This window comes from Cyanistes caeruleus, chromosome 2 (genome assembly GCF_971803275.1).
Source record: "Cyanistes caeruleus chromosome 2, bCyaCae1.hap1.1, whole genome shotgun sequence".
NCBI lineage: Eukaryota > Metazoa > Chordata > Aves > Passeriformes > Paridae > Cyanistes > Cyanistes caeruleus.
Genome location: NC_141702.1, coordinates 18137868 through 18159239, shown reverse-complemented (window position 1 = coordinate 18159239; position 21372 = coordinate 18137868). Strand labels below are relative to the sequence as shown.

General features: G+C 37.8%; 1 protein-coding gene and 1 long non-coding RNA gene across 2 annotated transcripts in view; both read left to right on the top strand.

Moving 5' to 3' along the window:
* Positions 1-15920, top strand: part of TRAPPC12 (trafficking protein particle complex subunit 12) — a 50424-nt gene extending 34504 nt beyond the window's left edge. The window contains exons 8-12 of the mRNA XM_086875931.1: positions 410-483; positions 7938-8036; positions 13208-13308; positions 14087-14174; positions 15574-15920. Of these exons, the coding sequence (XP_086732057.1) occupies positions 410-483; positions 7938-8036; positions 13208-13308; positions 14087-14174; positions 15574-15816 (605 nt within the window). The 3' untranslated portion in view covers positions 15817-15920. The remainder of the gene's footprint in view (positions 1-409; positions 484-7937; positions 8037-13207; positions 13309-14086; positions 14175-15573) is intronic.
* Positions 1-21372, top strand: part of LOC147654646 (uncharacterized) — an 837032-nt gene that overhangs the window by 162491 nt on the left and 653169 nt on the right. The window lies entirely within an intron of this gene.

Below are 21372 nucleotides of genomic sequence, written 5' to 3'. Positions count from 1 at the left end.
CTATGTTTGATTTTTTTAATTTACCACATTTAATGCTGTAGATTACATGTTTTTGAACTGTTGCTCATTATCACTTGAATCCTTTTATGCACCTTTTGTTCTGATGTTGGAAAATGTGTGGCTTATTTCAGTGTTTAATATTTAGCCCGAGCTGAGAGCTGTGTGACTGTCTACTGCTCTGCATTGTTGCCTTGTGTATGGTACCCAGAGCTGCTTGAGCAATTCCCTTGGAGAGATGCAGAATTCTCTGGTGCTGCAGCAGGGCTGAGGATTAAAAATTCTAGGCTAAAACCCAGTGGTGTTAACGAGGGGGACCTTTCAAAATCGTAATTCATAGGACCGATAATTGATGGCAAGAAAGAACCTCTAATTTATTTGTGCAAATTCACAAGCTGCTCTTATTTTGCAGCCTCTGTTCAGCTGTGGAGGTCACGTCTGGGCCGGGTGATGTACTCCATGGCAAACTGTCTGCTAATGATGAAGGTACGTGGGTGGCAGAACTGCAGAGGTACCGTATATTCCAGAATAGAATGTCAGAGAAAATGCAAGAGAAATTACTGGTGCAGAGATAAGGGAAGACTACCTGACAGTACATGAAGGTTTTGCTTATTGAAGAATTAATTAGGCTTAATAATGTCTTATTTAATAGATAGCTATTTGCAGTAATGTTCTTTGGGAGCATATCTGTACTTATTTCTCCTCAAATCATCCTAGAGAACATGCAATAACAATACAGAATTTGCATTTTTAAATTGCATTTTTCAAACACTTAACTAAATGCTCTAATTAAAAGCAATTATGTGCTCTGCCTTTTTCAAACTGTGCACTAGGAATGTTGCCCTGTTTGTGAGGCTTAGTAACACTGTAGCTTTTGTATGGGATAGTGATCTGGAACATCTAAATACATCCTCCCTTGTCAACTGATCTCAGTTGTAATATGTCTTCTTTCAAGTTTAAATCCTCACTAGTGGGTAGGGGTGGAAAAGAAAGCAATAAAAGCAAAAGTGACTAGCTTTCACTGGTGATGTTTTCCCCCTTGATTCCTCCTTATGTTTTTTAACCAATTGTACTCTGTTTGGTGCAACAGTCTTAGCTTCCCCTTGTATTCAGGAAGTAGAAATAAAACAACTTCTGCCAATCATGATGTGGTCAGGAAAACTGGGGTGTCGCCATTCTTGCAGCAAACTGCTGTTATCCTGAGCTAAACTGTATTTTACAAATCAGTTAGCAGCAATAGCCTTGCAGCAGGGCTGTCAGCAGTAGAATCTTCACAGGCCAAGATTTGCACTCCTGGCTCCCTGCACTTTGACTGCCGAAGGTCATGCCAGACCTCATCCTCTGATGTTTACTGAGCTAATTCCCAAACAAGGATCCATTCTTAATATTACAATACCTCAAAAAAGTATGGTGTCTTCTTTTTTGTTGTGTTTTTAATATGAGAGCCAGCTATACAGCTTTACATGAAATGGAATATTCTTGTTATTAGAATTAGGGGAAACATACATTTGTTTGCATGATTAAATTGTTATAAGAACAGTTCAGTCTTGCATATAAATAATTGTTCATTAAAATAGTTTCTCTTTTGAAGTAACTACATGACAGGTTCATTTTTAAAATCATTCTCTTTTTCAGTAAGCAAGTGAAGAAAAGCATGAACTATCCTAAACAAAGTAGAATATATAAATAAAAAAATACTGGTATATATATTTTCAAGAACTTCACTTTACTTTTTGATGTGAATTCTTTTTTAACTCATGTGTTTTTCATGTGTACACAGGATTCTACATGCACACACAGTTCTCACTTTCCTCTCGTTAGATCTTGTTAGGGGTATTTTCTTTGAGTAACAGAAATATTTGTGAATACCAGTTATCATCTTTTTGGAAATGATATTTCAGAAATACTGCAGCTCAAATACTTCTTAAGATGACCGGTTGTATTTAGGACCTATCTCACTGCTATTAAAATATAAATTATAAATTATAAATTATAATGCTATAAATTAGAAATTTATGGTTCACAATAACTTCCAAATTATGCACAACTGCATGTTAATGCATAATTAGTTCCATCCAAAATTTGCATTTCAGTGCATTGGCTGTAGGGTACTTGTGAGTCTCAGTTTTCAGGAATATCCCCAGACCATTCAAACATGCAGCAGTACTGCAGTCAACTTCTCTACCTTCCAGAGTATCCAGCATGAATCTATTCAAATAAGTTTTAAACACACTTTTTTGAGTTCTACTGTGAACAATTATATTAATTTAACACGTTTCCACCCGTTTTTTGCTGTTGTATCATATACTTTAAAAATTGCAGTTGTTTTTATTCTAGTGTTCCAAGTGTATGTAATTTAAGAAAAAACAGCGATTTCATTCTCGAAGTCAGCGCCATCTGTTGCCATCTAGTGACCATTTGCAATATTGCAAGACTATGCTTGGTCCCCAAGTACTGTTAGATGATGGAATACCTTGGGCAAAAGTAGTTGATGATGATGATAATAACAATAATTTATTAAAGTAAAACTGTGTGACTTTGGTATAAAAAAAAAAACAAACCAAACATATTATCTTACTTTTACTGACCTCTTTCTTTGGCCAAAAAAACTACAGTAGTATTTAACAGGGAACAATCTTGTCAGCATTGACACTTGAAAATTAAAAAAAACCACTAAGATTAGATATTGGCCCTATTTAAATCTATTTTCGTTATCCTCAACTCTTAGGTTTATTTCATGTAATATCTTTTCTGCATTATCTGCCTGAATCAAAGAATTCTGTTTATGTAGTACAATGATTTTTGCCTTTTTAAATATGCCTCATTTGTTTCATAGTTAAACATCTCCTTAAATTTTGAGATGGAAGGGTATTTTATTTTGGAGGTAGTGAGTGAAGGCAAAATGATTTACCCAGGCACAGGAAATCAGTTGTGTCTCCTACACCCTGGGAATATCTTTCCTAGGTACTGATCTCTGCCTGCTGTGTCCCTTTATACCATGCTACAGTTTGGTAGCAGTTCAAGGCAATCTTTCTTTCCTGTTCTTTGTATAACATTTCTTAAATGGGTTCTACCATCTTTCTGTACCCCACTGTTGAACTTAACCAAATGACAAAGAAATGGTGGATTGCATTTGTATCAACTGATATCAAACAGCTTTCCTGTTTCCTGTGAACAAGAGACAACTTAAGGAAAGATGTTGAAATACAGCAGGAGGGGAAGGGGGGCTATGTAACCTCTCACTGCAGACTTCCATTTACAAGAACTGTGGGCTTATGTCACTATGAAAGCACATCCTGAATATAGCAGCATGAGGGGAATATTAATTTAACATACAGCTGATGATGTGCATTGTTTCTTTTCAAAAGTCTATCTGCAAAATGCCTGTCACTTTACTAAATCACTGTGGAAGTGTCTTAAAAACTTTCTAAGTTCTTCTTATCTGAGCTAAAATCGCTTTTGACATTATCTTATCAGACTTTTATCTCTCTGAGGAATAAATACTTAAGTGTTTTCCATATATATTATAAATGCACTCTAATTAAAGGCACATTTTGTGCTTTTTAGTTTTCTTCAGTGTTGTGTTAGCTTTTGTAGAGCTTGCCCTTCATAAAAGAAAAGCATTAGAATTTATTTTAATCTGGGTATAATACAATTAAAATGGTACCAAGAAGGAGGTAACAACTTGTGCTAGTGACACAAGGGACTGATGCCTGAGGACTTTGGTTCTTCTACGATTTAAAGGAGAAAGACTGCATGAATCATCATGTCTTTTGACTGAATGCTGCAGTACAGCTCTCTGGATTCATAGCACTGTGAATCTCTGTTTTCATAACCCTTCCACAACTGCACTAGATAGAGAGGAAGGATAAGTTAGTTATCCCTGACCTCTCTCCCCAAAACCTGAACTATCCATTCCTTGTCTGAAGTCTGTTGAGATAGACTGTTTGGTTCCTTGAACTTATTCTCAGCATTCTACACATCATGGTCATTTATGCTTATTTCTAATTAAGTACTTAAGGTGGCGATGTGGGAAATATGAAAATGTGTAATGCAGTGACCTTGAAGGGAAGTGCAGTTATACTGTGGTGCATTGAAGGAAAAATGTACTCCAGCAGGTAGGTCCAGTGGCTTACTAGAACTATTTTGGATTAGTATAGGTAATGTTGGCCCCATATTTTCATAATAAAAGAGGTATTGAGTTATAAAACAATAGGCCAATTCTCATTCATATCCTAAATAGTGTAATTTCAGACCTTCTGGGATTTTTTTGCAAAGGTGTGGAAAACTGAAAGGCTCTTAATCTTTTTCAATTAAAGACCATGACAATATGTCAGCCACATCTCTAAGTCTTAAGATCACAAACTGTAATCAGGGTTTTTACTGGCAATACTTAATGTGTTTTACTCCTCATAACCACATCTTGTATCAATCAAGACTTCACTCCTCAGAGACGGTATGTATTTATCATTCCATCAGACAATCTCTGTTGTATTATGTCACATTAGCAAAACAGTGAATGACAACAGTCTTTAGTAAGTGAGACCAAATATCATCTATTTTACAGTGTGCTCCATCAGAAGGAACTGTCAGATAAGGTGCCTCTATAAGTCACCACAGAATAGTAGGATATTTAAGAAATCTCCTAATGCTTTCTTTCATCATAGTGTGGAGAGGACAATAAATGCATATTAAACTCACTGTGGGATCCATGGGTGACCACAGAATGAGACTGCATTTAGAAGTGAACAATGATGTTTCACAGTTTCATCCTTGGGCCATCCTTGCTTTTGTTTTTGGACTTAAATTTAGTCTCTTGTCATCTCCTGGAAAAAATGGGTCCTGTTCCTGTGGCAGATACTCCAAGGCATGGGGTGGGTAAGCAGAGGCATGATGTGCTGTGCTGTTGTATGGAAAGAGGATGCAGTAACCACCAACAGAGTGCATAGACTCTTAATGTTCACCTCTGGTCTCACATTTCAGGAGCTGTCAGTGTTTATGTGCTTATAGTTGTAATGCATATGGTGTTGGAGATAAGGACAAGGAGTGCAGAAAAGGAGGAGGGTTTCATTCCCTGACTAGGCCAAATCCATGAAGCCCCTGCAGCATGGGCCTCTAAGACTTGGCTGCTTGTTCCTACCAAAGCTGGCTGCTATGTACACGAGGGAGCCTGTGCTGCTGTGATGGTGCAAACACTGCCCACTTGTGCAGCTTCTTGTGGCTGAGGCTTTTTTGCAGTCAGTTCATGCTAAACTGTAGACTAAGCTGGCAGAAGCACTTATCTATCAACTTGATGCATGGTCTCCTGGGAGTTGTTTATGCATCAGTTTGGGGATGTGACTGCAGAGCTGCAATCCCTCATGGTTGTGCTGTGCATCTTTATTGTGTAGCCAGAGCCTTAGAGTGTGCACAAGAGTGAGCACCGGGTAAGGGGCAGCTTTAGAACCACAGAATTTGATACAAGAAAATTATTTCTCTAGTGACTACATTTGATGCTTGAAGGGATAAAAATCACAGTTCTAGACAATCCTTCAGATTTAGTAGGTTATACTGTTGGAAGAATTAATAGGTACTACAGTTATGTCTGGGGTTCCTCTAAAGAGCTAGATCAAAGGGTCCTATTCCAAGTTTTGTATGCCTAACACAGTCGTACTCCGTGATGAATGAAATCCTTTACTGAGAGCTGTTACAATGAAAATCGAAGTTTTTCTAAATCATAAATGTGAAAAATTGTGGTTGCTTTAATTTCATCACATTTGAGTTGTGAATGATAAATACAGCAGCATTTAAGTAAATATACATGTGTATGTGGCACATTCCTCTGTGGTTTTCCTCTGAACTCTTTTTATTACCAATAAGAGTGAACTTGTCATGGCACATTAGAATTGTAATAAACTTTAAATTTTAATAATTAATTGTTCAGAATTAATCATTATACTCAGTATACAAGTTATTTGCAAAAGAAAGGTCCTGTAGAGGGCTTTCCTGAGCTGTTTGACTCATCTCGTACTAATACAAGACATGTAATTTCTCTCATATACAGATCAGACTCCAAAGACTTATTTTTTTGTTTGTGTGAAACAATATGTTTCAAATAGAATGGTTTGGGTCAGAACAGACCTTTCAAGGTCATCTAGTCTAACCTACCCCTGCATGCGCTGGGACCTCTTGAACTGGATTGGGTTACTGAGAGCACCAACCAATCTGACCTGGAATGTTTCCAGGGATGGAGCATTCTCCATATTTCTCGGTAGCCTGTTCTATGTTTCACTGCCCTCATTGTAAAAAATTCATTCCTTATACCTAGTCTAAACCAACCCTCTTTTAAGTTAAAACCATTAGCCCTTGTCCTATCACAACATATATAATAAGCCCATTTCAGGTACTGAAAGGCTGCAGTGAGGTCTCCCCAGAGCCTTTTCTCCTCCAGGCTGAACAACCCCAACTCTCTCAGCCTTCCTTCTTGAGAAATGTTCCAGACCTATCACCATTTTTGTTGCCCTCCCCTGGACCTGCTCCAACACATTCATGTGTTTCCTGGGCTGAGGACTTCAGAACTGGATAGAGGCTTTACTCCTTTTAAGTGCATCCTCAAGAAAATAAATTAATTACACCTACAGAACATTGCTTCCTCAAACCAAGCAGGAGATGAAGAAAAACAAACCTTTGCTAGTAGCTATGATCACATTAGGGACAAGTAAAATGAGTATTGTAATTTGAGTAAGAATAATGGTTGGGCAGAGAGTATCCCAAGATGTCTGTGTAGTTTTGTCAGATGATTCTCCATTGTCCTTTGCTTTCTAATGCCCACCACAATTCTTAGTTGAAGGGCAGGACTGTTGGGAAGCACCAAAATATTACAGCACAGAGAGTCTTTGCTTGGCCTGGGCCTTGTAAGTGAAAGCAGGTGCTCTCTGCCTCTGCTCACATTTCCCCAAGCTGCAGCACCTGAGGCTGGTACAGCCCTGGGCCAGTGGATGTTCTACAGCTACAGCCTGTCTCAGCACAGAGCATGGGCAGTGCCTCTCACCTCTGCCTGCCAAACCATGTGGCCAGGCTCTGAAAGTCATGTCCTGTTGAGGTCATTAAATTACTGTGGTTCAACCATGAAGCAGCTGAACTGCAGGAACCAGTCACATGGGCATTTCTTTCTAGTGGGAAATGGGACCCATTTGTTTAATCTTCTGTCACTAGTCCTTAGCTGGAGGGTATACTGGCATTCCATCTTGAGAAGACAGATCTTAATTCTGCCCCCTGCCAGCATGGCCTTCCTGCAGACTTGGTGTCACTTGCAAAGCTTTCTGGAGATCAGAACCAGTCCTCCCCACACTTAGTTTTAGCCCAGATGTTTTTTCTATTTAGATTACTTGCTTTTATGCAGTAAAAAACCCCAACAATTCAGGTAGAGGAAGGGAAAATGTCTTGTTTCCCTTGGTAGTAGTGCTAGTTTGTCACCTGAAGATGTACAGGAATTGCAGTTTCTGTCACATGATGTTTTTCACAAGAGCATGTACACAGGCATTTCACAAAGCTTTAGAATGTAGTTTGTTAAACCCTATAAATTATACACATATTTGGAAGATGAGACACTTCTCAAGTGTGTATACCCCCAGTCACACAGAAGGTGCTTGACTTTCATACCAAATCATAATCTAAGATGAAGAGTAAATGAAGAGGTTTAGTTTGTGGCATTTAGCTACAAAAAGAATATGATCCTGTTAACAAAAAAAAAAAAAATCCCCTGTGTATTTAGTTTCAGTGTAACTGAGAAAAGACCAATGTAGTCAGCTACTAGTGACTAGAGTGATTGATAGAAATTCTGTCCCACTGACATGTTGCAAATACTTTAATTCTGTTGGAATAGATCTTTACAAAGAAGGTGACACAAAGGCTGAAGTATTCTGAGCTTAAATACCTGACTGTATGCTTTTCACCCTTAGGATTATGTGCTGGCTGTAGATGCTTACCACTCTGTCATCAAATATTACCCACAGCAAGAGCCTCAGTTGCTGAGTGGAATTGGAAGGATTTTCCTTCAGGTATGCATTTTATTTTAAATTTGCTAGGTAATACTGCTGTTGATAGCTACGTAGAGAATAATTTTTGCATTTAAAACTATAGCTGTTTTTGTAGGGCACATGTCAAATTGTTGAGGCAGTGCTCAAGACAAAAACCGTTCTACCGTGTCATATTAGATATAGTTAGGAAATATGAAGCACCTATAGTAGTACAAGTGCATTAGCAAACAAAGAACATGCTGGAGAAAGTTACACTAGTCTTTTATTCAAAGAGTGACATTCTGCTTTCCCTAAAACTAAGGGTAAAGCTCCCATTGACATCAGTGAGACAGAATTTCACTAAAAATCTCATGTCTCACTACCTTGGACTGCATGCAACTCTCAGTCACACTGTATAACTGCCATCTTCATCTAGAAATTCAAGAGTGTTCTTCTTTTATCCAGACCATGTCCCTGAGAAGACAGGGGAGGAGAGCAACTTAAAAGAAAAAAACAGTATACAGAAAAGTATAATAAATGTCCAAGTTACTATATTTAATGATAAATAAAAATAGATGTCTTTTTCATAAAAATGATGCATCTAAATAGCTATCTGATTTTTTTAATTTTTAGTATCTCACAAGTTCTTTGCAGTTCTTTTGTATTTCTGATACTGATAATTCACTTTTCCTCTTTTATCTACTTACTTTCTTTATTAATGATAAATCTAATTTTGGATTGTCAGGTATTTACAAATGATCTTATTTTTGACATTAATAAAATTACATTGAAATTGAGTCATTTGCTCTTAATAGATAATTATTAACATTCCTTGTTTGAAATCTTAGAATGTCATTCAAATTCAATCATGGATTTTCAGTTCTCAGCAGGAGCATGGTTTCACAATGTGTTAGACATGTCTGTCTTTAAAAGTCTCTAGTTTAAAGTGGATCTCCATCACTAAGGAGCAATTCTATGGTATTGGCAGCATGCATTAATTATTACCTAAATAGGGAACATAATAATTATGCATATTAAAGAATGGCCCTGTAAATATGCTAAATACTAAAGGAAATACAAATTATTCATAGTTCTGGTCTTACTGGGAAAATAACTGGGTATGTTACTTGCACTGCCTTTCTGACAAGAGTGTCTGCCCTGATGTCACACCCAAGGTCTGTTTGTCGTTCCATTTGCTGTGGAGAAATTTTCACTTCTGTGAGGAAAGCATCTCCAAACTTACAGAATCATTTGAAATCACTGACCTCCACAATACTGGCTGTGACGATGGGCCTCCTGTTCCAAGGGGTTTTGCTGTCAGATCTGGACATAGGCAGAAGGGGTTATGAGGAGTCCTTGATATCATGTGACCTAGATAGAAGTTAAAAATAATATTATTTCTAAATGCAAATGTTTTCCTTTCTTCTAGCACCTTAAGGAGATATGGTTTTATTGCTTGTCTTGTCTTTTTCTGTGACAAAATTTTCAGCTCTGTCTGGGGGTTACTAGTCCAACAGATACAAGATTTTCATATATTAAAAGAAATAGGCAGTTTCCACCTGGACAAATCAAAAATCAAAACTAAGCCATTTGAATTAAAGAAAGATAAATGTGTTGCAGTCTTGGGTGTCATAATTTTGGTAAGATCATGGTAAGTGTGCACGGTTGACAAGACACTCTCTGGGAAAAAAATAAAATGTCTTGCAGGTAAAACAGAAAAGCAATTTTCTCATACTCAAATGTCACAACTTCTCAAAAACAAGTAGTAATTCCCAAATAACCTCAGACTGTGCTGCTAACTTTGAACTTTTACCAAGAGAGGCGTAAGGCAGCCAGATTCCAGTTGCTTATGGGTCACAGACACTGACAGTAAACATCACACATATAAAGCAAAGCAATAAAGTAAAATAGAGTGTAATTCAGGAGTTTAACAGAAAAAAGTTGCAACCTTTTTCATCATGTAAAACTTTGCTTTACTTTTGATTTAATTTTTCTTAATTACCTTAAGCTAACTAGACTAAGGCCTCATGTCCTCTTTATCTTCACATGTAAGTGGAACATAAGGAGGTCTAGATCTGATGTAAGGCCTTTGGCTGTTGCCTTAAGAAATGGGAAATGAGAATTATAGAAGTGCAGAATGCAGGAAAAGAGAGAGGCTATCACAAAGAAATTTTCATAAGGACTGTAATTCTTTCAGCAGTCATCTGACCTGTAAAACAGAAATTCACATGAAATAGAGAAAGAGTGAATACATTTCAGTCTCTAGGATTATATTGTGTAGCTCTTGCTGGCTGACCTACCCAAAATTTCCATTTGAATAAGTAAGTTAAGAAGAAATTTTAAAAGCTGCCTGACCTTACCCACTGCAATAAAGTGTTGCAAAACTGAGTCAAAAGCAATAAAAAATTTTTAGGGAAAAAAATAATCTTTGTTTCCAGACAAACAACAAAGTTAAGCACATAGTATATTGAAGGCTCCTCGTTAGAGAGTATGATTATTTGAGGTTAACAGCAGAATCTTAATTTTTATTTGATGTGCTAATTATTATTAGATACTGGTTATACTTTCTGAACTAAGTTAAATAAGTGATAAAATGATGAATAAGTGATAAAGACCACTTAAATTGGTTAAATTACTTTAATGACTAATTAAAATTAGTTACTTCTTTTAAATGATCTTCCCTACCAAAAAATTTAAAAAGTAAACTGTTTTCCCTCTGTGGGAAAAATGAGATTTAAGGGTTCAGCATGTTTGCTGAGATCTGCTAAGAAATCAGAACTATTCATGATCACAAATAATGTGTGATTAGTATCAAAGCATACTAGGTTTGGACTCATCAAGCACCCAGGAGAGCAAACTGGTAGCTTGTTTTAGAAATTGATTGTTCTCATGCTTAAGGGATTCCCAGGCTAAAACTACTCAAGGACAGATTCATTTGCACTTCACCAGCATTATCCTCTAGTTAAGTGTAATTATTTTCTTGGTGATTTACATTTTTAGTGGGATTTATAGAGAGAAAGTGTATCCTTTGCCAATATAACTGAATGTATGGTATTTTAGAATGAATAATATTTATTTTGTTTTGAGTCCAGTTACATTACATCTGGGAGAAATGCATCTGTTTCTTTAAAAAAGACTATTAATGGGTATTCCAGAAATGCTTGGTAGATGGACAGTTGCATCTGTAAACTGCAGTGTTCAATTGGATTTTCTAAACGTAAAGAAGAATAATTTCCTTATGTTGACAAGGGATGAGTCTTGTGGTTAGAGGTAAAGCAGAATCTCTTACATCAGTGGTGTTAGTAGGGCTTCAGCTTTGGCCACAGCTTTGGCTGCCACTGTGATATTCCCATAAGCAAATTGGGAAGAAATGTAGATGTAGCTTTCAGATGGATGGATGTTTGCTGTCTCTGAAAAGTGCAGTTGCAAAGTCATTTGCTGATGACTAGAAGGACTTGTTAGATGATCTTTTCCACAATGATCTCTTTAGGGTTTGTAGTGTTTGTATTTTTTGGTTAGGTAGTACTGTATGATGAAATGTGAAGCATGCTTGTAAAATGTACAGATGATGCCAAGCTGGGAGTGGTACAGATACTATGAAGGGCAGTATCAGAATGCAAAATAATCTTGACAAGTTGAGAATCTGAAATGTTAAATTGGCTGTGATTCAAACAGCAAAGGCAGAATGCTACCAAGGACTGGGAGTAACACAAATACATAATGAGAAGCAACAACAAGCCTATTTCCTTTAGAAAGGAAAAAGGAGAGTAAGAAAACTACATAAGGGTAAACAAATTGGACTTCCAGATACTTGGCATAAAAGCAAAATTCATATTCACGTGTGAAACATGAAGTGATTCCTGCTTCTCACTGCTGGTAAGAGATCAGTTGGATTGTGGAGACTTCTTATGTGGGCTCTCAGGGAGGATGTGAATTAACAGGAGAGAGTTCAGAGAATCCAGAAAGCATGATCTCATATTCTATGAGAAAGGGGTAAACACTGCTTTGCCTGAAAATTGATTCTCATTCTAGATGGGAAAGAAAAAATTTTCAAGTATGCAAAAGACTGTAAAAAAAGAGTTTTACATTCTTCCCTACTACTATGGACAGGACAAAAAGCTGAGGTTAAAAGTGCAATAAGATAGAAAGTGTTTTCTAATGCTAGGGCAATTTAAGAATTCTGGACTAAGTTTCCTAGTAAGATTCAGGTGTGTAATATCCACCATTTGAGAGCTTTAAGAAGACTTCAACACTTTTGTCACAAACATTTTTCACAGTGTTTTTAAATAAATGGGTGGTCTCTTGAGGGCCCCCTTGAATGTCCCCACCTGAGGACTGCTTGGTTTCCAAGGCTTTATGCTTCTGAACTAGTTTAATTTTACTCCTTTTGAGAGGTTCTGTTAGATTTATTTTACCCAGTCGTAAGTTTTCATCTTCTTCCATCTCTCCAGCCCAAAAAATATGCTGCTAACTTATTTTCCAAATAAGTGGCCTTCTTCAAGTATTTTTTCATCTCAAAGATCAATGTATGTGACACACCTTTTTTTAGAAACCCCCTTCCCCATTCCAGCCCCCATCAAATCTGTATTTCTTTATGCCAGTTTTCAAATGTCTCATTCCTTCATCCTTCTCCAGTCACTCTTTGGTGTTTTTTTAATCTGCAATTGGACCATCTTCCCAATATTCTCAGTGGCCCATGGTACTCAAGTTGTTTTCTGACACATGGTGTGATGCAATGAAATCATCCTGTGGCCCCTGGCTGCGACCCAGAGGCAGTGGTTTAACCAGGTGTGGGTCCTGTGCTACATATGAGGTCACTGGTGTCTCTCTTCCTGTGTACTAATGCCCAGTCTCACTGGAAGTAACTCTGACCTTTTCTCATTTTCAGCTACTATTTTGAACTGTGGAGTTAGTTACAACAAAGGGACTAAATGAGGATATGGGGCCTCCTTGCCCTACAGTCTATGAGTGCTCCACAGCCCCCAGCTGAGAAACTGCTTTGGGCAAACTTGGCATGCTTTTGGGGTGCTCTTCATGACCTTAACATGGCTCTTCAAATGCATTATTTGGTAACAGGTGTTACCCAGTCACCTTGGTGTAAAGAGATTGATAATGGACTTTGATACATTATATATGTTTTTGTGTCCTTATGAGGTATAATCAGGATGTAGCTCTTCTTATTACGGTAACTTACTTATGATTTTTCTGTCTAGATTGGAGACATAAAAACTGCAGAAAAATACTTCCAAGATGTTGAGAAAGTGACTCACAAATTGGATGGACTACAGAGCCAAATTATGGTTTTAATGAACAGGTAGATGTTTTAATAGCTAAATAAAACTTCTTAAAATGTACTTCTAACAGTATGAAAGGTGATCATTAAACTACCCTTGAGACAACCCTGTTCTCTTTCTCTTTTTTATGGAACATCATCTGTCATAAGTGAGACTGACTGGCATACAGACTCAGGAGATCTCTGTAACTGGGTACAGTCGTATTATCCTGCATTGAAACTGTGATCTTTCAGTTGATTTTACAAAGTTTTTTCTCATTCTTTCAGGCACTGCATACTTTCACTGTGTTTTTTCAATATACATTTGCATAAATAACTTAGGAGAGGAAAAGTTATTTTGGACAGTTATCCTACAATCAGATCTGCCAGGAGAGTACCACCCAGTAGCTTCAAAGGATGCTTGAATACACTGTAGGAAATTGAGCTGTGTGATGGGGGACTTACTTTGCAATGGTTAACATTGGCTTAATATATTTAGAAGATACTATTCAAAAGTGGTCTGAAAATTATATGGCTGATTTCAAGAAGAGAAATAATTCTGGGAAGAGAATATCTGCATTTAAATTAATAAAAACACAATGAAGACTGTTGCTTTCATAGGCAAAAAATACAATAGCTGAGTGATCCAAGTTGTCATTCCATTTGTCTGTACATCAGCGTCTCTTTCACACTATGGAGAACAAATGTCAGAAACTCTCACATCTGTAACAGGAAAAATAAAAAATGGTGTCCATTATTTTTTAAATGTATTATTACCTTGGGTTTTTGAGAACTCATTTATTTGTCACTTACTTTCTAGAGCATTTCTCTACCTTGGTCAGAATAATTTTGCAGAAGCTCATCGATTTTTCACAGAAATTTTAAGGATCGACTCATCAAATGCTGTGGTAAATCTTCAAATTGCTACATATATAATGAACACCTAAATTATTCTCATAATACTTCATGCATGGATTTAATTAATACCCAGAATATGCTCAGAGCTTTACAGAAAAATGGGATGTGGCATGTGTGCCAAAAGGTTTACAGTATACATAAGGATAAAATAGAAAATGGGATGGGAAATTAAGAACCAGTCTGTATGAAGGGTGTGAATACTTAGGCATGCATGTAGAAATTCTGAGACACTCTTCTTTTATGGGATCTTTGTGAAAGCACTTTTTTTTGCATTCACTGTTTTTAGCATAGACTTGCATGTCAGAAAAAGAAACGGCAGCTGCCAATGTGTATAAAATTAACTTGATTTCACACAACATTGAAAGGATATTGTAATTTTAAACATGACATTTTTAACACATTGCATGTAAGAGCCTTGAGTTCCTGTCACAAGCTGAGATCAAAGAGCTGTTTATTTACCTTTGGGTTTCCTACACCTGGAAGTTTTCAGTGCAGGTCATGTAAGAGTGTTCCTGAGAAGTCAGACAGCTTACTCCCAGTAATCTGTTCCAAGGCCATTTACAGACTAAAGGGACTGACTTTAAGGAATACATGAATTGCATTATTTTGCAAGCTGTAAAATAGTGTGTATTATAAATCACACAAGTTCAGTAAGGTTTCCTGAATGGACAGAAAAATATGTTATTCTAAAAGGCCATGTTCTTCCTTTATCTGCAGCTTTCAGAATATATTAAAGTTTCTGCTGCTAAACGTGCTATATCACTTTGTACTGTTGGAATCTTTCAGTAACTCATAAAATCAGTTTTGTGTGGTAAGGAAAATGGAACCTGACTTGATCATTTATGATGTATTTAGACTGCCCTATCTGCTAGATTTACGTGAAGTCAGTTGTAGATGCCTTTGTGATGAGAAAGTATCTTCCTGTTGCTTATGTGGACATGTAAGCCAGAGGGAGAAAAACACTTCTGAAAATATAGTGAAGTAATTTTAAAAAAATCTGTGAAAATGACTGCATGTAGAAGCTCATGTGGTTTCTGAAATTTGTTTCACTTGGCTTTCAGAATTAACTGACTAATTATACTATATTATATATATACTATTTCTATTTCATTTTAGACTCTGTCTTTTAGAGTTTCAGCTCTTAGAAGTCAGCAGGTCCTACTGGCAGAGGGTAAATCTTGAGAATTATAAGAAAAGTATAGCATTGTATAACTGATAATGTATTTTAATTTTGCACACATATGCAGAATAGTAATTCTTAGCATACAGTAAGTATGTTGTAACTGCAGATGCTAGACTTCTTTCCTTTCTCTCTCATCATTTGTAAATACATATATATATATATATATTTATAAACACATTATTTATTTACAATATGTTTTTCACTAGGCTAACAACAATGCTGCTGTTTGTCTTCTTTACCTGGGGAAACTGAAGGATTCCCTGCGGCAGTTGGAAGGAATGGTTCAGCAGGACCCTCAACACTACCTACATGAGAGTGTCCTCTTCAACCTGACCACTATGTATGAACTGGAGTCATCTCGCAGTATGCAGAAGAAGCAGGCACTTCTAGAGGCTGTAGCTATCAAAGAGGGTGATAGCTTTAATACTCAGTGTCTCAAGTTAGGATAGATAATTTCCAACTGATTTTTTTTCAGCAAGGATGGTTTTTTTTAATTGTATATACTCTCGCTAATGTGTAAATGTGAAATAAAATCTATTCAATTGCGACTATTTAGTGGCATTACTACAGAACCTGTCATCTCTAACAGGCCTGTCATTGCAAAGACTGTGCTTAAAGCCAGCTTCATCCCTACAGGTCTGTTACCATCCAGTTACTCCTCATTACGGTGCACTATTATATATTTTTATATGTGTGTGTGTGTGTATATATATATATATATTTTTATACAATCAACTACTCATATTCTTTTATGAGAAAAACTGAATTTAACCTTTTATTGTCTTGATTTTCAGTAGTCAGTGAGCAAGCCACATGACCTTATTTCATCAGCTAGGAGTTATTGCCTGAGTATCAGTGTGTGTATTACAGAAAGGAAATTCTGAATGCACCTCTCTTCATTTGCTTCTACTCTTTGTGCTTCATTTTGTCGCCATCAGACTCCTGAATATTACACCTTTGTGTGTCTGTGGCTGTCAGAGGAGGCTGCTTGATAAGCACCATTCAGAGTCACAGCATGGCTGAGATTTCGAGGAATTGCTGGAGGCTATCTGGTCCAGGTTCCAGTAGCACAGGGACATTGAGCATGTGAGGGAGTCATACAGTCCTGCACAGTATCAGTTTCCCACAGTATGAGGGACTATACTAAATGGTCTCTCTTTGCTTCCTTGGTTTTGAATTACTGTTAAATCTTTCAGATTAAATCACATGGATTCTGCAAAGCTGCTCCACTCTGGCATTCTGCTGGGTAGAGAAGTGAGCACTGACAGTTGGAGTGGAAACAGTGGATTTCAGCTCAGTTCCTTGCCTTTTCCATTATCAAGCAAAAACACTGAGCACAAAATATTTCCCAGGGAAAATGATGCAGAGCCTGAGGCAGAGGTGTCTTAAGGGTTACGCCACACAGAGTGGAAGCAAGTGGGGTTCAGGACATAAGGAAGTTAAGTTTGTGATGCAGCAGTATCAGCATACACTGATTTTGGCATCCCTCAGAACACGTATTTTTGGAATCACGATACTACTGTGATACCAGTGTATTTCACTTCTCTGCCCACATTTCTCCCTGCATCTGTATCGTAAAGATTCAATGCAGATACTCCCTCTCATACATGAACATAATATATGCATCTGTTCATAGGGGGGTTTTACTGTTTTGAGATTTAATGCTTAGCAATTGGACTAGATTTTTGTCATAAATCACTGCCATGGGACAATTCTGTGTGTTGCATTTTTTAATACCATATCCATCAGTTAATTCTCACTTCATTTAAATACCCCCACCTGTATTTTTAAGTAACCACTAACTCATTTTTATGCTCGCCCATCTGGAGATACTGTACAGGGGCCAAACAGTTGTACTCAAAAATCAAGTTTCTTGAAAACTTCCACAGTCTAGACATTCAGAGACATAAGGATGCTGGTCACTTGAAAAGACATAAGCCTACAGTTTACACAGAAACAGAATTTGCTCCATTTTTACAGTATATTTCTGTTTGACAGGCCATACTTCTACAATGAAACAACAGCTAGTTGTGTTCCAATCAACTGAAAAAATAATTAAAGCAGTTGGTATTTCTGTTTCTGACTTGGCCTCTAGGTTCAACAGCTGGATCTGAATTAAACTTGTGCAGCACCTGAGTAGACTTGTCCTAAGGTACCACTACTAAATTCAAAAATTAAATATTCAGCACCACCTGCTTCAGCTGGGCTTAAATACCATTTACATAACTTTAGTGAGTATTAAAATAGTAAATGAAAAGCAGGTATATTGGCATTATTCTTTATGAGGTCTTACATTTGTTTTAATTACTGCTAGGATTTTAGATAAGGTATAACAATAATGAGACATACTCTCAGTTTACATTGATAACATTGAGTTGAAATCCCTGTTGTTTTCATTTTGTTACAGCTGTTAATCTGATCAGGTATGTTATTCCCTGTACTCATTTTTTATTCTAGTAGTATATTTTCTATAGGTCATATAGGTCCCTTTTCTTGAGCATTTTTTGGAGATAAAAAGAACTGGTATGTGACAGTTGTTCTCAAAGATCGTGAGGGCACTGAACAGTTTACCAGGACATACAGTGATAGGACTAGGGGCAACAGTTTTAAACTTGAAGAGGGTAGGTTTAGCTTGGACATAAGGAAACTATTATTCTTCTTGGTGTGGCACTGGAATAGTTTGCCCAGAGAGACTCCCCATCCTTGGATGCATTCAAGACAAAGGCTGGATGGGTTGTAAGCAACTTGTTCCAGTGGAAAGTGTCTGTGCTCTTGGAGAGGATTGAACTAAATAAGCTTCAAAGGTCCTTTCCAACCCAAGCTATCTCTAATTTCCATTAAAGTTTTTTTTTTACAGTAATATGTAAAATAATACAAAAGAGATTCACACACATTTAGCTAAAGTGTCATGTTGTATTGTACTGTTGCCTACGCTTTCAAGAAGTGTCATTTGTCTGTTCCAATGCTAAGTGAAAGTAGCATGATCCATCATATCCAGCATACTGAAGGCCCCTTTACAACTGAAGTAAAAAGCTTCCTTTTTGGTTCCATTGTGCCTGATACTGCACATGTAAATGACAGTCTGTATTCTGATCGGCAGAGAATAAAAATTTATTGTCCTAGTCAGAGTCAAATAACCATTATAAAAGAAACACTCTGAAAACAAAATCCCCTGTTCTCCAAATTCCTCTACATTCCAATTCATGTAGGAGTTCATTTACATAGGTCTTACTTCAGCATGTTTGCTGTGTTCTTATTAGTAGAAGCTTTTACTCAGATAAAAATGCCATTAGAGGAGACTTGGACTGGGTGACCTCTAAGCTCAGCGAGCCATTAAACAAGTGACATCCTGGTAGACTTGCAGAATAATTAAAATTTAAATGCAAAGGCATATTATCACTGCTGGATGTATGCAAATTGTTAACTGTTTATGAAATGCAGGCAAGATTCAATGTCACTTTATGGTTTGGATGTGACGTACATACAAGTGTTTGACTTCCCTAAATTCTGCCTGTTACACATCTGAATGCTCTATATGATGTTAAAACATTAAAGCTGAGGACAAACTTTGTCCTCAAAACATTAATTACACCAGGCAATCCTGTTAAATTCAATGAATTTAGCCAAATTTAATGAGGGTTCCTGGTGTAAATGAGGGCAGAGCTCAGTTCTAAAACACAGCATGCATATGTCATCTGGCTAAGTGAGAAAAGCTGTGGAAAGCAGAGCCTGAATGCACTGATTGTTGTATTCAAATCTTAAAGCTTAATGTGCCTTAACAGAAGTTTTGCATTTAAATTCCCACTTTTATTAAAAGAGGAGAAAAGAAGCTGTACTTCAGACATTCAGATAATTACATTATGCACAGAGACTCTGATCCTCAAAAGAATTTGAGCATCTCTGGCATTTCTAATACCTAACTGCAGTTCAGGTGATAATGGCATCCCCTCACCAGTTGGTCACTGACGTTTTCAGACTGGACACATTGAGCGCTCCCCAAAGGCATGTGCAGAAATACCTGAAACTCCACAATGGACTTCAGACAGTGTACTGGAAAGGATGGTCATTCCTTCACCTACCCCATCCATCATGTCAGCAGGAGGGCTCTGCAGAATCTGGATGAGCTCATTGACCTGGTGGAAGAACTCACCCAGCCACCTAACACCCTTTTCAGATACATCTTCATCCTGAGGCTTTCAACACAAGGAAGTGCTGGGAACTACCACACTGCCTGGGTAGGCTGCTGGGTTTTCTGCACTATAGGCCTAGTAAGAGGTACACAGCCCCTCTATGAAGCCTTTGCTGCAGGTGTTTTGCAAATCCAGTCAGAGGGGCGAAAAGCAGGGTATGATCTTTGTGCATAAGTAAGTTATGTCTCTTGTTTGCATGTCAGCTGATGTGCCTAATCAACCACATGTGCAGGATCTGTGGTACTGCCATCACCAGCTGCAGTGAGAAACATGCATTCATCCCCTCGCTGCATCTCGCAACCAAGCAACATGGCAAAATGGGACTGAAACATCAAATACAGATATAAATGTATTTCAGACAGGCAGAACCACAGCAGGCAGGGTCAACTTCACTGAGGTTGCTCAGGTGGCAACTTACATTGCTGCCATCCTGAGCAGAGGCCGGGGAAATGAAAGATGCTAAAACAAAGTGAATTTATCCAGTAGCTCACACCTATAAGAGTTCAAAGGAAGATGCCATCCACTTCTTGCATCCTGCTTTTTACCCACTTAAACATTGAGGAAGGAATTATCTTACCAGTGAAGTACCTTACAATGTAGGAACCTGCAGAGTTTCTCTAGCATTTGAACAGCAGATCTGTAGTGCTGGATGCAAACAAGCCCCAGCACTAACTTTCAGGAAATGGTAGCAGAAAGCTGCTTTCTCACTTAGTTCTCCCAGCCAGATGGGAATACAAATTTAAATATTCTCATCTTCAAGAGATGGTCACAACCCTGGTCTTGGGGAGGAAGAAAAAGGTGTGGATGGGGAGAAGGACCTGGGTGCTGCCTTTCCAAGCTGTTCTGGATTGACATATAGATTTGCTGTCCTAGATTTGAGCAGTTTTCTGCAGATGTTTATTATATATGATAGTCACAAAAATTAATCCACCCAAAAGGCAGCAATAATGGCTTATAATTTTTCCACAAAGAGGGGAAGAAATTGGATGTTACTTTTTTGAGGCAAGGAAGAAAGGTGGAAGAAGGTTCCTCTTTGGCTTTGAAAAACAGTCAAAACTGTCAGTACTAAATTGAAAAAACTCAAGAGATGCAGAGCTAGAGCTGTTTATTACAAGAAAAAACCCCACAACAACTCCCGCCCCCAGAAAAGCCACACTATTTACAATGCAAGATGTGAGCAAGTACTTCAAATTCTGGGACACACTCCAGTGACAGGCAGCAGGACTGAGCCCCCACCCAAGGCCGGGGCAGCTGCCTGTGCATAATCCAGCCACCACTTTGTTTATACCCCAGCACTTCGTTTTGCTACAGCATCACCAAGGACAGCTCGCCTCTTTGCCACGAACAGCGGGTCAGCTTTAAGTTGCCTGAATCATTTGGGAAAAAAAATAAGCCTAAGGGTAGACCCAAATCAAATTCTCCCAGTTCAAATATCTGTGATCACAGGAGAAACCAGAGCCCAGAGCTCAGCCTGGCTGCTCTGGGCTGTGTCTGTGACCAAAGGCAATCCCAGAGCATACCCAGCCCAGTTTTCTACCAGCCGATATTGACAGGCACAACAGTTTTTAATTGGTAGAAGCAGCATAGAGAATGAAGCTAAATTAATGCAGGTATCCCAGAGAGAACTGCAGCAGGGGAGGCCAGAATTGAAAGAGATTCACAGTCCTTTAACTGTTGAATCTTTCCCCAAGCATTTTGGTTTGTGAAATTTTGCTTCTTTGCCTTATCTGGGTATTTACACAGTTAATAAATAATGACAGCTAGTGACTCAGTTGCACAAAAATAGGTTTTTCAAATTGCAGGTATAGCAGAGTA